Below are 18,683 nucleotides of genomic sequence, written 5' to 3'. Positions count from 1 at the left end.
CCTTACTTTATAATTATCAATGAAAAAAGTGCTGTAATCATAATTTAATTTCATAAAATTATCAACTGCTGAGGCCATTTTCAGGCTTTCAGTGGAAAATCTTTTTTTTATGTTTGTAACAATAGTATCTATTAATTTGAAATAAATTATTCGCCAGTGTTATTCGTTTTCATTAGTTTGTTCAGTGCTTGTGGTTGATGATAAATGGAAATCCTTCATACGATTTGGTTCTCTTTTTAACCTTAACTAACTTGCACATGTCAATTACAATTAAATTGACTCTATGTGCCATACAGTGAGTATAGATGGCACACGGGTGTCTTAACTTTACTTTTTGTTGCACACCATTAAATCGGCCTGACATCACGCTAGTTCCATCGTATGATTGTGCGACTATTGGTATTTGAGCGATGCTACTTGCATCCAAATAATTAAATATAATAGTACTCTGAGAATCAGCATCTTGTTTCTCTGATACATTTAGGAAAGTTAAAAAACGTTCAACAACATATACATTTTTAGTATATCTTATGCAAAAAGAAAGCTGCTCTTCATTGAAAGATCTAGAAAGTATATAAATATAAACATATTTTTTTTATCAGGTATATAAACTATGACTAAGTAATTAGTTAAATGTTTACCTATACTCGGGCCACTCTAAGAGCGCTTCTGGGCGGCAACCAAAATTAGTCCGTTCTCGCGCATTCCCACCACTAAACTCTTCAAAACACACTGGCCGACGTTAACGCGAACCGCCGACACCGTCGCCGCAAGCGTCGGCGTCGCTGCTCCCACTCACCTACGCCACCGCAGGCCGGGAAACGGTGACAGTGTTTGTATACAGCGCGTACTAAAGTGTTCTGATATTTTTTTACGTTCCTGAATACACACACAACATTTTTGTTTTTTTAGGCGCTAAGTTTGTTAACATACTTTTTGCGTTTCTTAACCCATCGTTATTTTTTCATTTTTTACGTTTTTTTTTAAAAAATACAACATGGACGTCACAGATAAGTCGCCTATCATAAAAAATCCAAGTGGAAAAGTAAGCGTTTGTATTATTATTTTTCTAATGCAAAATTTTAATTTTAAAATATCAATTGTTTCTTTAGTATATTGGCTCTGGTCAAAGGAAAGTGGTCGTTAATCTGTACAACGCTTTAGTTAAAAGACAGCTTGAAAATCCAGACAGCCCCCGGTTGACCTTCAGACAAACGATCGTCGAAATTTCTAAATCTACGGGTCTCGGACAACGTACAGTACAAACAACGTTGTCGGAATATAAAAATCAAGGTACAGTTTCGTCACCTAATAAGAAGAGAAAAACACCTGCAATAGTTGATAAAATTGACGAATTTGATAAAAATGCAATTCGGCAATTAATACACAATTTTTGGAGGAGACGTGAAGTGCCAACAATTCCAAAAATTCTAACAGCCATTAACGAGGATGAAACATTGCCGAATTTTAAACGTACGTCATTTCAGAAGGTATTAAAAGATTTACAATTTGAATACGTAAAAAAAAATCGTAACAGTGCGCTTCTGGAAAGGGAAGATTTAATAAACTGGCGCCGAGATTATTTACGAAAAATAAGGCATTACAGATCGCAAAATCGACCAATATATTTTTTGGATGAGACGTGGGTCAATGCAGGCGAAACACACAGCAGAACGTGGATGGATACGACAGTAAAATCTTCACGTGATGCATTTCTTAAAGGCCTAACCACGGGACAAAAAGAACCCTCCGGAAAAGGTAAACGTCTCATCGTTCTACACATCGGGTCAACAGAGGGTTTTGTCCCGGGGGGCCTATTATGTTTCAAATCGAAAACCAATTCTACAGACTACCATGACGAGATGAATGGTGATACGTTTTATGAGTGGTTTGTCCGTATTCTACCTTTATTACAAGAAAACGCCGTCATCGTTATGGACAATGCTCCCTATCACTCCGTGAAGAAATGTCAAATGCCAACAATGAGTTGGAAAAAACAAAAAATAGTAGATTGGCTTGAGAATAAAGGTGAAATCGTGACCCATCCAATAGTCAAAATCGATTTAATGAAAAAAGTGCGAAAACTGAAAAAACAATACGACAAATACTTCATTGATGAATACGCAAGAGACAACCAAAAAATCTTATTGCGATTACCGCCATACCACTGCGAGCTAAATCCAATTGAGCTCGCGTGGTCCTCAGTAAAAAATTACGTCCGGACGCACAACAATACTTTCAAATTAAAGAACGTACTTGATTTATTGAAAAAAGGGGTGGAACATGTAACACCAGAAATGTGGAGTAATTTTGTTGGACATGTCGTAAAAGAGGAAGACAAGTTTTGGAACATTGAACATTTAACTGACGAATTATTGGACGAAGAACCCGACGATGGACGTCATATTCTTACAATAGGAACAGGTGACACGTCAAGTTCTTCAGATTTAGACTCCGATTAATTTATTGTATTTAAATTTTTTTTTTGGTATTCTAATGTTTTTTTTTTAATAAATGTGTATTATGTGATGTACAATTACTCATTTTTATTAAAATACAAAAATAATTGCATAAATAAAATATTGATAATTTATGCATATCATATTTTGAATTGTTGTTGTTTACGCTATAGATACGCCTGACGTCAGGTGTTATTATTTTCATGGTGTTACTTGAGCCGGTGTATACAACCACCGGTTGCTACACGGCGGCGGCGGCCGAGGAATTAGCCGCCGGTCGCCGCGTACTGAGTGGGGGTATTTACGGCGGCAATTAGGTGATGGAGTGGAGGAAATTTGGGTTCTGAACCGCGGAGCTCGGTCATTTGGATGCGCGAATGAGTAGCGCTCTTAGAGTGGCCCGGGTATAGCTTCATCCACCATAACACTAAATACACCACATTCTTTAATTTCATTGCAGATAAAATCATTCATTTTCTTAGCACATATATCAATAATAGTGTTCCGCACAGACCAACTTGTATAATTGGTTTTGGAATAAAAATGATTTGCAAATATTTCATTAAACTTAGCAACCATATTGCAATTTTCTTTAAAATTTCCTAAAATGTGTTTTATAATTTTAAAATAAGAATATTTAAATATATTTAGAAGTACAAACCTCTGTTTATAGAAAGCTCATTTTCTCTATGACCTCTAAAGGGAATTCCTTGTTTACTTAAAAATAATGTTATTTCAATAAACTGCATCATGTAGGTTCTGTTTTCTTTTATTTGTTGCATACTTGCAGAAACAATTTGGTTATGAACAAATCCCTAGACATAGCAGTTAAATGATGTATACAACTATTATGCAATTCAAGTTTTGTACGATTCAACTTTGAATCTCTGTAACCACTTAACTAAAACAATAAAATAAAAACTCATTGTATACCCAGATTGCATTATAAAATATAATATGTACATAGTATATTATAGGTGCCTATGTACCTCATTAGATGATAATACTTATAGAATTCTAAAATTTAAAACTTATTATTAAAAACTTACTTTTTTCCAATTATTAAATCCAATACTAATAAATGTTTGTTCAACGTGGCCAGAGTCAATTGAAAATAAGCGACAAGCGTAAGAAAAAATGGCATCATTTTTAATGATATACTTAATCCATGGAAATTTTTTATAGTAGGTACTCGAAAATGATCTGTTTTGTTGTCCAAATTTAGTTTTTGGAAATACCTAGAAACATTGAAGTAATTAACTAATTACACAATTATTAATTACAACTTAAAATTAAAGATTGCATAAATATTATAAATTATGACCAATACCTACAATAAGAAAAGGGAATTTGAAAACTGTACTTACTTTTAAAATTGGCCCCATAGGTCCGAAATTTAAATCTCCAACATCTAAATATCCATTTGTGGTATTATTGGTAATATATTCATCATCGCTGTTGACAATATTGGTGTTGGTAGCAGTAGTGATAGAAACCGATATATTTTGATCAACATCTATTTTTGTAGAAACTGTAGAACTTGTAGAAGTAGTTGTGGATTTATTTTTGTTATTGAAAATGTTGAATAACTTTTTACTTTCCATTGTTAAGTTTTTAAAAACGTTTAAATAAGTTTTAATGCACTGATCATGTAGAATAAACGATAAACTAACGTAAACGTGGATTGTTAACTGGTGTAATGAAAACGACAAGCGCGGATAGCGATCAAAATAATATGTAACCAAAATATAAATGCATTCAGAAATCAGATAAGCGCAGTAAATGGTCGCAGGGAAAGACCTAGTTCGCCGAATTTAAAACAATAAAAATAACCTTTTATATTAATCTAATATAGTATTAACTATATTACTATAAACACGTCACGTCAAATATTATGTGGGCTTACGCCTATTACTACTTATATTATTATTTATTATGCAGTAGGTACCTAAATATACATTTAGTATAAAATACTATCACGATCATGACGCGATAGCAATAATAAGAGTATAAGACAATGTAATAATAATTCCTAATAATCTAGGATCAAAATTATACATTTATTTCTACAATATCAGTGATAATTTTTATTTTATAATTAACATGACAGTCTCATAATATACAATATTATTCAAATAGATAAAAAAAAGTACACATTTATAATATAGCATTTTAAATTTGTAGATTTTTGGGGGGCTACGCCCCCCCCCCAATTTGCGCCTATGTCTGAGACATATATATAACATAAATAAATTTAGATTAGTCAATATAAATAAAATATACCAGTATAACTATTTGTCCTTACAACGAAATTTGTTTATTTCAAATTACGTTTTCTAAAAAAAAAAATATTAGAAGTTCGGCGCCTCCACCATAAATGTATCACTACTAGTATACGGTGTGTAATTGTGTATCCGTAGTGATAGATCTATGCCCGGCGCATCCACCATAAATGTTACGTGGTAACAATTAAATTATTGTCTATCACTACTGGTATACGGTGTGTAATTGTGTATCCGTAGTGTAAGATCATGTACCAAACGGAGGAATGTGAGAGGATTTGGACATTCGACAAGACAAGTAGTTATACCGAGTATGATTTAACGTATATTTTAAAATTTAATTTAAAATATTTTACTTTACCGATGACTTGGCAGCAACAATACACGGAGCAAGTGGTGAGACGAGACTAACTTCGTTCGGCTGACGAATGTCAAGCAGGCCGAATGATTATTATAAATTTTGTTTACTATACAAAATAGTTATACATATATATAGCTTTACTCCGTGATATTACAGAATGGATAAAAGATGACACGATGATATGATATATGTATATAATACTATTCGTAATATTATAATTATAAAAATATGAAAACTGTAATGGTGTTCCACACCAGCATTAATATCTTGAGATGATGTGCCAGGTTGTAATTGAAATTGAGAATTTGTATTCCTATCCGAAAAAAAATCTACAGTTTCTTTATCTAATAAAAATCTTCGGCGCTTGATAGACTTACTAATATCGCTTTTACTGAACTGTGCCATAGTCATGAAGCCCAGTTATTCGTGAGTACAAGTATATTACCACACACAAGAAAAATTAATACTGCTAACTATCAATATTCAATAGTAATTAATGTATTACTAATATCATTGATCATAATTTATAAAATAAATAATAGATAGGTATACAAAATACAAATACTTACCTTTGTACTTAGGTAATTAGTGTAGTGCGACAGTCAAAGATGAAAAAATACACAATACGAATGCAGCTTCGTTACTTCATTGCTTGTACATACAGACACAATTTGCTAAAGAATGTAAAACTTATATTATATACTTATAACTTATTCAGTAGAATACACATTAGACGACGGACACAAAACAAAACTTGAAAGATACTCAGTACTTAGAGGCGATACTACAATAACGTAGACAATAAAATAACCCATGTGGTTTTGACGATATATTTAATATAATAAACGTATGGTTTACTCGAATATACTGTTTTAGAAATAACCAACCAACGAATGCGGCTTGTGGTGTGAACGATAGTCAATAACGCGTTACTGCGTTGTAACTTCAACACTTGTAAAACTCGTATACGCAAAACAAAACAACAAAATTATTTTTAAACACGGCCAAACAGGACGTTAGGCTTGAAATTCTACCATTAAGGAAATGCGCTTAAGGATTCCGATTTCGTCCGCTAGTAAGCGCTATATGGTAGACGGCTGCATTGAACTATAATCAGTTCTATGCTATAATGTAAGTATTATTTTAATACATTAGGTTTGTTCGTTTTCACAAAAAGTGTACACCAAAGCGTTTTTTTTGAAATAGTGTAGTCCTACACTCTGTTTGTTTTAAAAAAGTATTACATTAGTGTACACTTTTTTCACACTGACCCAAGAGCAGGTGTAGGTGATCGTTATCATTTCTTATTCTTATCAGCGAATATATGTCAATACTCAATACTCAAATTTTGGCTCAGGAGCCCATGAGCGAATAGTTGCTTCTGTAATTCTGTAGACTGTTTTAGTTCTATTTCTATTTTCAATTTAATGTCTTAAGTAGTTCCTTTTTTTTTGTAATACAACTATACAAGGTTCCATTAATCATGAAAATACTTAACGGTAGAATATGTCGAACAGGAAAAGGTGAAATCGTTTTAGATGACGATGGTCTCGTCATTTGCAAATGCGATGGTAAATATGAATCGTGGAAAAAAAAGTCCCACAATAGGATATAAAGTCCCGATAAAAATGAATGAAAATATATCAAAATTAAAGTTTAAATATGTTAAAATTGTATTGAAAACTACATTAAAGTTACATAAAAAATCATATGATATCATAAAAAATGTTAATTACTTACTTAAATCACATATTAAAATATAATAAAATTTAATTTAATACAAGTCTAAAATAATAAAATGAAATACAATAGTCAATAATAAATACAATTATAGTACCAATATAATTTGTTTAATAATAATGCTATAAAAATGTAATATTATAATTAGGTAGGTACACCTCTTGACCTCTTTCTTATTTTATGACTTACACCTGTTAAAAATGACTGTTTAGTGTTTACAGGTATACATATAACCTATTATTATACGAAAAAACTTCTGTTTTTATTTAATGTTCCTAATCAAAGTTCAAGTTATAAGTATCTATAGTAATTTCGAATATATTTACTAGTCTAGTAAAATTGAAAAACCATCAAGAATGAATTCCTAATATAAAATTACTTCTCCTAATTACCTTTCAATTAATGATTAATAATTTATAATATGAAAATTTTTATATTTATCTATACAATTTGATATATTAAATATTATATTACACTTAAACTAAATAGTAAATTACTAAATTATAGCAAAAGCCAAAAATATGATCTTCATTAAGGAACTTGAAAATAAATTATATTATTTTTTATGTAATTTTAATGTTTTTTTCAATACAATTTTAGCATATTATACTTCAATTTTGATATATTTTCATTCGTTTTTTTCGGGACCTTTGTTTCCTAGTTTGGAACTTTTTTAACGGGACTTTTTTTCTGATTACCAGTAAATATAAATTATAAATTAAATAAAAATATACAATTTATTTGTGTTCTTACTAAGTGAAAGTAACTAATTTTCATGATATTGTATTTTAATATTATAATATATACACTAATATTATATATGGTACGATGTTGTCTATTTCAATAGACACTATTAATCGGGAAGCTGATACTTTGCAGTATCAAAATGAAGATACTATATATCTTATTAACACTAAACCTATTACAACAGTTGTGCCTTCTTTTACGTCTAGTTCTTTTACATCTGAAGTTGAGCCATTAGTGGTATGTATGTTTTGTTAAAACCTGTAAGTAAGAGTCCTCCTGTCATTGGCTAATTTAATTTAACAACCTAAACATTTTATTTTTGAAATTTAATTTCCTGAGAAATGTGCTGTTTTAAATGTTTAATATGATACAAGTATCAGAATTTTAATATAATCTTTAGTTTTAAAATATTAAAAAATCTTAAAATGTTTGAATTTATTTATTTTTTTTTATTTAAATCGCCATGGCGCGCCATTTAACAAAAATATCACTTTTAAGATCATTAATATTTGAAAAACCTAACAATATATAAAATGAAATTCTATTTTTGTGTTGTGTGCTTCTTCAATACAAAATTGAATTTTTTATTTTATTTTAAATAAAATATAAATAGGTAAAGTCCTATATTTAAATAGTATTATTATATTTATTAAATACTTAGGGCCGGTTGCACAAAACTATATTGGTTCAATAAATAGTTATTGGTCCAATAAGTTGAGTTATTGAATCGATAAAAATTAAAATACGTTGCACAAAGTTATTGAACCAATAAGTTATCGACCATTAGTCACTATTTATCCATAAATTTATAGGCCCGATTTTGGTCCAATAAGTTTTATTGGTTCAATAAAATAAAATTAATGAAACGATATCAACATAGTAATGAGATAACAAATGAGATATTTGTTTTTTTATTATTTTCGAATAAAATGCCAAGTTGCATATTCGCAATTTAATCAGGAAATAAGTACCTACATAAGTTAAACCACATCATGGATAGAAATGAAATGACCTTTTCATCATCAGATTCTGATGATGAATTTGCGATGATTGTTATTGGAATACTACCTAAAGAGCGTGTATATCGAAAAAAATATGACCCTTTAGTTGAGTATGATGATGCTGATTTTGTACGTCGATTCAGGTAAATGATAGAATGATCCTAGAGAAATCTCAGAACAATGAAAACTATGAACTATTTGTCTATTTATGAAAATCCATCTTGTTTTAAATTTATGTTCTGTATTTTGGAATGTGGCTTAAGTTCCATTTAACTTTAACTATAGGTACGTCAACATGCATATAATATATTTATTACTTTATGATACAGGCTCTCAAAAGATTCATTTTCAGAGGTTTTATTTTTGATTCGGGACCAGATTTTACATAAAACCTCACGCAGTTATGCTTTACCTCCACATTTACAATTATTAATTGCACTTAGATTTTATGCAACAGGCGCTTTTCAAGTCAGATGAAAACAATTTATTTTTATTTTGTATTTAGATAATATTATATTTATTTAATTTATAGGCAGTAATTGGGGATCATATTCATGTCCATAAATCAACTGTATGTAGAACTGTTAAGTGTGTTTCAAGAGCTATAGCTAGTATGCGTCCAAATTATATTAAAATGCCAAATACTACACATGATATTATTACTGCATCTACAATGTTTTATAACATAAGGCAATTTCCCAGGGTACTCGGTGCAGTAGATGGAACTCATATTAGAATCCAATGTCCTAATAAGGATGTTGGAGAGCGATACAGAAATCGCAAAGGGTTTTTTTCTTTTAATGTCCAAGGTGTAAGTGATGCAAAATTAGAATTTTTGGACATAGTTGCAAAGTGCGTAATACTTTAATTTATGTATAAGAATTTTATTACAAAAGCTATTTTGAAAATTGAAGGTGGCCAGGTAGTGTTCATGATAGCACAGTCTTCGATAATTCATTACTTCGTGCTCGTTTTGAAAACAATGAATTTGTGGATAGTGTGCTACTAGGAGACGGGGGATATCAGTGTAAGAACTATCTTCTCACTCCACTGTTAAACCCAACTAGTGTTGCTGAAAATAGATATTAAGTTCGTTATTAAAATTTTCTTTAATTTACTAGTATATTTTTATAACAAATGTATGTTTAGAAATCACAGATATCTACAAGAAATGTTGTCGAACGTACGTTTGGTATATGGAAAAGGCGCTTTCCAGCTTTATCATTAGGTATACGCACAACTCCACAAACTGCTTTGATCATTATTACTGCAACAGCTATCCTCCATAATATTTTAAGAAGAAGAAATGATATACCTCCTGAAAATGAAGACGACCATACAGAGATTATAGAAATACAAGGCGGTGAATTACCAGCTGTGCAATTGAGAGAAAGTGGAAATGCAGTTCGCTTACATTTTATAAATTCTTATTTTTCAGGCAATTAAATTTATTAAAATAAAATAACAGTAAATACTAAATAATCTTTCGCTAATAATTAAAATGTAATACATTGGTAATTATTGTATCAACTTAAATTAAAATATAAATAACAGTAAACAGTCTTTTGTTACAAATTAATACATTGGTAATTAATATATCAACCCTAATTTAAAACATAAAATAACAGTAAACAGTCTTTGTTACATATAACTTAAAATTGACTGAAATTAGGTGTTATAAATTATAGGTTTCTCTAAGTTTTAAATAAAAGTAATTAACAATACGTTACAAATGGAATTAACATTTATCAGTATTTTGTTTCAATGACTTGTAAATATATTGTTCTGTCTCAAATTTTTGTTTTGCAATGTTCAAATCAAACATTGCAGTTTCTTTATTAATAAGTGCAGTTTCCAACTTTGTTTTTAAAATGTCTTCTTCATACTTGGTTAATAAATCAGTACGTTTCATACGTTTACTTGATACCTCTAAAAGTGATTTATATACACCTTTGCCAGTATATGCTGGACCTGATCTGGAATCCTCACACATATCATTTTTATATTTTTCAGTAGTACCTATTACAAAAAATAAATAGGTATTCATTAAATTATCAAAATCTAATCTAACCACAATAGTTAGGTGTAGGTGAAGTAACCTACATGACTACCCAGTAAACATGTCAATGTCTATTAGATGTCTATTATATACCATTTATTAGATCAAAATATCTATTGTTGATGTATAATAGATGTCCTTTTTATGTTCCAAAATAAGTCTAAATGAGACAACTATTTAAAGTCTAAGTGAATATTGTTAATATACGTATTTAAGACTGTCTTTTATTGGTATACAAACTAGTATTTTAGATGTATATAAAATATCTATTATTTGTATAGGATATGATATTTTTTTTTTTTTTTATAATTGATCTTGAGCTTCGGCGACAAGGGCCATTAGCTTTATAAATTACATTCTATATTGATATTTTACATTTTTCTTATTTTCTAAAGTTTAATTAGTTTACAATATTAAAAGGGGAGTTTTGGAACTTATATAAAATGAATACCTACACAAAATTTATTTATTTTAATAAGTATAAATAAATAATAATTAATAATTGGAAAAGTGCGCACTCCCATAAAATAAAATAAATAATATTATAATTAAACATAACAATTAAACATGTTAAGTCAAAATTAAATTGTTGTAATGAAAGCTTTTAAGCTTTTTTTAATGATGTTTACAATAAAATTGAATAAAATTTACACATATATTTAGTCAAATTAAAAAAAACCGTTATAAATTAAAATACACTATAATACTATATACTCTACCTACCAACCACAATACCACTTAATATTATTATTTATTATTTTTTTATTTGTCCCGGGTTGGTGCTAAACGTAACCAGTTTTTTATTCTGCATCTAACCACATCTTCGGATCCTGTTGGATGTTTCATCATAGTTACATCTTAAAAGGTTAAAATAATAGTATAATTAATAATTTTATAATTTTAATTTGAGTAAGTAACACTTTTTAGTTAAAAATAGTCTTACCAAGTACAATACTAAACATTATCAAATCTTTGAAAGCATGTTTTCCAGAGTTTCGACCTTCAAAGTTGTAGTTAGATGCGCAATGGTCTGTTAATAATGTTCTTAGTATCAATGTAGTAGTGTCATTCTGCGATCTTCCCCCACATTGCTGTAATCTACTGATCTAAATTAAAATTAAATTTGAATTACTGTTTTATTATGGTAGTTTTTTAATAATTGGGTGTGTAAATTAATTAATACCATTAGTTGTCTTGAAGCAGACAATTGCAATTTTTCTTCGATATCACACACTTCAGCTACAGATTTAGCAGGTAGAATGAAATGTTCAGAACATTTTTGTCTGATTGTTGATTGGGGTTTAGATTCTCCATTGCTCATGATTAATTTTGTTAATAATTTATTGGTGATCTGTTGGCCTCTTACAATTTGTTGAACTAACAAAATTTGCTGTTGTAATAAATGTATTGTGGCATGAGACAAGTCCACGGCTTCGGATGATGTAGGCTGATACTGTTCATTTTCTACAAAATAAAATATAAATATATGACACATTCCTATAATAAGTATGACATTGACTTAATGCTTATGCAGGAGAAATTATTTACCTTCATTATGAGATTCATTGTCATTTTCAAACATTGGTGGAGATAAACAATTGTCAGAATTCGTTTCTGTTGGTAGCTGATCTACAATACATTTAATATTAATAATTGACAAGTCAGTAAGCAATAACTGTGTAACATAAATTATTTAATTTTAATTACCTTGAACAAGTAAATTCATTTGTGTCAAATTATTTTCTGAAATTGAATTATCGTTATTATATTCCTGTGGAACTGGCCACTCCGGAGCGGTAAAAATTGATGTGACTTTTTTGAACACTGGAGTCGTAAGACTAGTTTAATATTTTGTAGATTCTCTTATTTGATTTTGTGAAACTGGAGTTGTGATGGACTGTTTTAATTTGTTTGTTCTATTATAAGAATCATCTAATAAAAACATATATTTTATGTTAAATGAAACAAGTAATAACTTAGAATAGTAACCTAGCACAAAAAAAAAAAATCCATACCAAGGGATCTTATCCAAGTAGGAGGTTCTGGCATAGCTATCATTGATGGTGAATAACTATCTGAGTCTGAATCTGAATTCATTTTCCAAGTATTTGGTTTCTTCTTACGCTTGCCACGACCCCGGTTTTCAATATTCGAGCTTTCAGCATCATCATTATTGTCATATTTTGGTAGTTTACTTCTAGCTTCTTCATATGTTCCTATAATTAAAATATATTAGGTACTGATAAATAAAATATAATTTATATTAACAAACCAAATTTTTTTAATATCTCACAAGGATATTGTAACCATGTTTCTTCATTTGATAAAACAGCCGACTTTATCATTTTTGTCACTTGAAATTTTTGTGGCGGCCAAAAACAAAAGTACATGTTGCTGCAATTTTGTACCCATATGTTAGGCACAATAGCAACCATGGGTGCATTTTTTTTATCAAACTGTATCTTACAAATATAAAAAAAAACATTTTCTTTTGCGTTTGGCATAATGACTAAAACATAAAAACAATAATTAATATTTATAATTCACAATATAAAATGCAGTTTTATCAATGTAAAATTGAAGTTACTGCAAATTCACCTAAATTATTTAAAGGAAACTTTATTGCTTTGTGTGAAATGGAGTTGAGTGAAATAACCTTAAGTTCAACTGATAAATTTCTACACAAATAAGTTCCAATACTATTAGATGGTATGGGGCTTAAATACAAATCAGTTACTGTTTCAAATTTATAACAAATTAAACTGATTTCTGAGTCATTCTGTACTATGGATTTTATTACTAAAACTGAGCCATCAAAGCTTATGCAGCAACTATTGGCTAGGTCTGTTTTTAAAACAAATTTTTCAGTTTCTACTTTTTTAAACTGTTGCCCACATATTATGCTATTCAATAAAATTCCACTAGTTTTTTTGCTAACCTTAGGATAACATTTATTGTTAAAATTAATACCCACAACACTTGCTAAACGATTTTCAAATTCACGATTATGTAGTTGAGTAAGAACAAAATTTTTTTTTTTAAATTTACGTTTAAATGATTGAAAGCTGTTTTCAAAAGTAAAAGCACTGAAATTATCTAATACACCATAAACACGACAATCATCTACTAAGTGTATTAAACTATGGACATTGTAGGAAACGTGTTCCTCTCCATATAAATCACTGAATTGTTCCACATACGATTTCAATAAATCTTCAGCATAATTAATCATAGATGGCATGTATAAAGAAGAAGCTAAGATTCTCATAGCTACATGCAACATCATAAAATGTAAAAATATGTCTTGAGTTAAAGACATTCCTACATTTTGCAAAACAATTGGTATAAGATATAAAAGAAAAAGCCTGAACTCTGTTGCTTTCCAATAAGGAAGCTCATGTAACGACCTAGGTTTCCTGGAAAACTCACAAGGAACAAATTTAGCAATTTCACATAAATTGGTAGAAACATTTCTAACTGTGATACTTGAAAATCGAACATTAATATTACCTAGTGTGTTAGGGCGGCCTAATGAAGTTGGACCAGATTTCCATAAATTAAGAACTTTTCTCACAACTCCTAAACACACTAAATGCATATACTCTAAAGGAAAGTCTGTTATCATACGTATCCCTGGAATTTGAAGCAAGGGTGATCGACTTTTACAGTGATCTTTATAAATACCATCAGCAAAATTTTCATTATTTCGTGGTGCTGCATTTAAATCAGTAAAACACATTCTATTTTTTACATGTTCACCTTCAACCACACATTTTTCACAAGAAAAGTAACCTGTATGTCCTTTAATTTGTTTGACTAATGCTCGAGCCGGTGCATCACAGATGTAACCAATCACTCGGAATGGTTTATAATTTCCATTAATCAAAATGCCTCGTTGCATTAATATTTGTACTTCTTGAACATATTCCATTAGATAACTATTAATATCATTAGGTTCTTTACTTCCATAATAAGCACCTATCATAAATGGTTCAGATTTTATTTGAACAACACAGCACGATATTGGCCAAAGACATCCATAGTTTCCCTTATTTACTGGCACCCCATCAAAATTAATAAGTACATCGCAATTATTTACATTTTTTAACAATCTGTTATTATATTTTAACCATACTTTATACAAACCATCCTCCAAGCCAAAATGAATATACTTTCCAAAGTCACCAACAACTCTTGTCACAAGTGGTATTTTAGGGGTTTTCATAAGAGTTCTCGCATCTTTAGGAAGTTTAATCACATCTGACGGATTACATTCATTTAGAATTTTAAGTAATTTGGTAACTACATTAAGAGGGACACAGTTAATTGAAACCCAATGTGCTAGTTTACATTGAAGAGCATTTTCTTCATACATTTTACTACTACCCTCCATTTCAATTTCACTTTCCGACCCATTTTCACTTTTAGATGAGGTAGTTTCAATATCACTTTCATAGGGGATAATGTTAAAATCGTCTAAACTATTTTCGTGTTCAATATTTTCAACTAAATGTGGTGGCGCTGCAGTACCTTTTAATATTTTAGGGCCGTTTAGTTTATTTATACCATTTAATCGTCTATAACGTTGAGCTCGACCTAAGTGATTAAAATCTTTATAAGGATTTTTAGGCATACTTACAAAATCAATTTAAATTTTGGTGTGAAGCTGATCTTGATGTCTTGATGTCGTATACCGTATACTTCCAGGACGCACTCACAGAATAAAATGATCATTTTGGTTCGAACCACAATACGTGGACACAAAGTACAAATTTGTACTGCACTTAAGTAGTGCGATAAGCGCGATTGACGAGGGTTATCAGACATTCTGACAAACGATAAATTAAATAACAAAATACCCACATTAAACTAATAATAAATTAATAAGCAATATAATAATATTATTAACTATTTACTATATAGTGTCAGTGTGTCACGGTGAGAAAACCACGTCATAAGACATAACAATAATTATTATTATTATCTGCGGCCGTTATAGTTTAAAATGTTTAAATTATTATTTATTGATAAAAATTTGATAGTGAGATACAGCGCCCCTCCACTAAAAATTACGTACTACAGTCTGCTACAGTAGTACCACGGACTAAGATATATCTATATAGTCCGTGAGTAGTACAGACTACAGCTGTTGCCGGCTGCCGCACACCATGTCCAGCACCAGTGCTGCTATAGTGCTATAGCGGCAAGCGCCAAGCAGCTATAAAATCTTAATATAATACGTCTATTATACATAATTATGCTACCTACAAAAATACGTTTACAATAATCATTGTTTTATATGTCTAATAGAAGTATTCTACTAGACGTAAATAATTCATAGACATTCGAGACTTCCACATAGACATATATACCCAAGTTTGACGTCTCGTAGCCTTGACATGTTTACTGGGTATAGTGTTCCGGTTCAAAGCCACCAACTGACGCCAGTTTCTGCAGGTAATCGGCTGACAAGCCTTATTATTTATTATATTTATTATATTGATACTTACAATTATTTTATGTATCACTTATTTTGCATTGAGCCAACCAGGCCATCATAGTAATAATTATTAGATCTATTATTTACTCTCAATATTCACCCATTATAAAGTATTACCTAATCATAAATATAGTATTAAATTGTATCACTGATGCCAAATTCTAAAATCTCTTACTTTCCCTTAACTATACAGTTCTCTACAACAACTAATACATTCCTAATATTACAATATCCTCTCTTAAAGCAGTGCTGCCTATTGTTGTGCATCAGCTGATAGGCGCAACCAGAATACAATGTTGAACCTTAAATTCAAAGCGTAGCAATGTATGTATTGGTTTTAAAAGGATGTGTGTTTTTTAAATTTTTAAATTTTCTTTTTTGTATCTGTGTACACGATAGTTAGACTAAATAATTTTCCAATTTTAAACTTCGGTATCTTGTTAGATGCGAAAACGAATCTAGTTGGTGCATATACCTACAATCAATTTTAAAATGCCTTTTGTTCATGACATTCAAACTTTATAAATCAAATAATTATTTTGGAATGTCACTACATTATTATGTAAAACTAAAACAGCTCACAATTGAAAAATCAAAACTACCTATATACCTAAAATTATCTATTATCAAATTAGCTGTCACTTTTTCTGCTAATCTTTTTAAAACAAATTATAAGCATTTTAAATCTATGAAAAAATAAAATTTTCTTTCTCAGTTACCTACTATTAAATTTAATTTTATATCTGTTTTCATGTTTTTCAATATGAATCCAATTTATACATTTTACTTGAGCGGATTCTTGTGGTTAGGGCAATAAATGTGCCAATAAACATGACAAGCTGTCATGTGAGTATAATATATTTAATGATAATATTATTTCAAGTATTTAGAAATGGCTGTGGCTAAATATTTATATATCAAACATAATTACTTTTACGAGATTCCAATCAAAATAAATGATTGTAGACTAGACACAAATGATAAATGATCATCATTATACATTATTTTTATTAATGATCTTCCTCTTATTTTAGATAATTCAGTAAACATTTTGATGTTTGCTGACGATGTTAAAATTTACTGTAAAATCAAAAATGTTGTTGACCAATATTTGTTGCAAACCAATTTAAATAAACTTGTGTTATGGAGTAAAAGAAACTATTTATCCTTAAACTATGATAAATTTAAAATTATAACTTTCTCACATATTAAAAGTCCTGTTTTTCATTAATATCTTATTAATAACCATATTCTTGAAAGATGTTTTTCTATTACAGATTTAGGTATTTGTTTTGAATCTGATCTGTTTTTCAAAATTAATCAAAAAAAATTATTAATAATGCATATAAAATTTTGGGTTTTATTAATAGAAACTCTATAGGTATTGACTCTCTTAACACCAGGCATGATTTAATTGATATAATGTTTGTCTATGATATTTTAAATAATAATATAAACTGCCCAGCTATTTTAAATTTAATTGGATTTAGAATCCCTAGTAGGTTTACACGTAATTCTGATTTGTTCTATACACCTAATTTTAATACTAATAGTGGAAAAAATTCATTTTTTTCAAGAGCCATTATTAACGCCAATAGAATCTCTACAGTCTTGGATTTTTTCGTTTTGACTCGTCAAGTATTTAAATCTATAAAACTTTGTTATTTTTAAATCATAGTGCCTAAATATTTATTTTATAGTTATGTTTTATACCCTAAAATATTATTTATCTTAGTAGATTCTTTGAACTTGTTTGAACTAAGCGGTGATTTTAGACCTACTGGTAACCTTTTATGCCATTATTGGTACCTACTCTATTTTACATACATTATGTTAAATATATATTTAAAAATCAATATAATACAGTTTACATTGTTAGACTAATATTATGTTTTGTATGAATGAAATAACTTTATCATTTATTTTTATAAGTTAGAAAAGAAATTAGTGATATTCAATAGATTTGTATAAATTTATTGTTATACTAAAATTTGTGCCTACATTCGATAAATACTTTAAATTTCCCCTGATGTTTATAATAGAACACAACATTTTCAAAATATTTTTACTGTTTTTTAGCAAGTCACTACAATTATTTTTTTTTAAATTACATTAAAAATACAAATTTTATTTTACTGAAAACTAGTTTAGTTTAAACTAGCTTAAGTTTTTCAGTATTTTTAATTTATTTTGAATAATTATCTTGAAAATATTAAACAATTTCAATTTTTTAAGTCCTAAAATTATCAACTACCTAACTAAATCCAAATTAATTTCAGAACCCACATTTTTGAGCTTTTAATTTTGAAATGACGGAATATATATTGGGGTGAGTGGAATTAAAACTTGAATTAAAATGCGCATGAAATGATTCACATGCATTTGTTGTTAAATACGTTTCAACTGATGCACTGGCCCACATTTCAGGTGGAAACATAGAATCTTCTCCTATGTATGTTTTCGGGCCGAGTTTACAATCGATTTATTTTACTACCTGAAATTTCCGGGCCGAGTTTACAATCTACCTATTTTTA

The 18,683-nt window shown here is 29.3% G+C and overlaps 1 protein-coding gene and 2 pseudogenes across 1 annotated transcript; 2 read left to right on the top strand and 1 right to left on the bottom strand.

Moving 5' to 3' along the window:
* Positions 1 to 997: 997 nt before the first annotated feature.
* LOC111040776 lies at positions 998 to 2,462 on the top strand. The gene is made up of 2 exons (XM_022324787.1): positions 998 to 1,045; positions 1,113 to 2,462. Exons 1-2 carry the CDS (start codon positions 998 to 1,000, stop codon positions 2,460 to 2,462), a joined length of 1,398 nt encoding a protein of 465 aa, XP_022180479.1.
* A 6,119-nt stretch (positions 2,463 to 8,581) lies between these two features.
* LOC111040775 lies at positions 8,582 to 10,271 on the top strand (annotated as a pseudogene).
* Positions 10,272 to 11,316: 1,045 nt separating this feature from the next.
* On the bottom strand, positions 11,317 to 13,241 carry LOC111040781 (annotated as a pseudogene).
* Between the last annotated feature and the right edge of the window lie 5,442 nt (positions 13,242 to 18,683).

The sequence above is a fragment of the Myzus persicae genome, unplaced genomic scaffold, assembly GCF_001856785.1.
Source record: "Myzus persicae strain clone G006 unplaced genomic scaffold, MPER_G0061.0, whole genome shotgun sequence".
In the NCBI taxonomy this organism is placed as follows: Eukaryota; Metazoa; Arthropoda; class Insecta; order Hemiptera; family Aphididae; genus Myzus; species Myzus persicae.
Note: the sequence above shows the minus strand (reverse complement) of the source record. Positions and strands in the feature narration are given on the sequence as shown.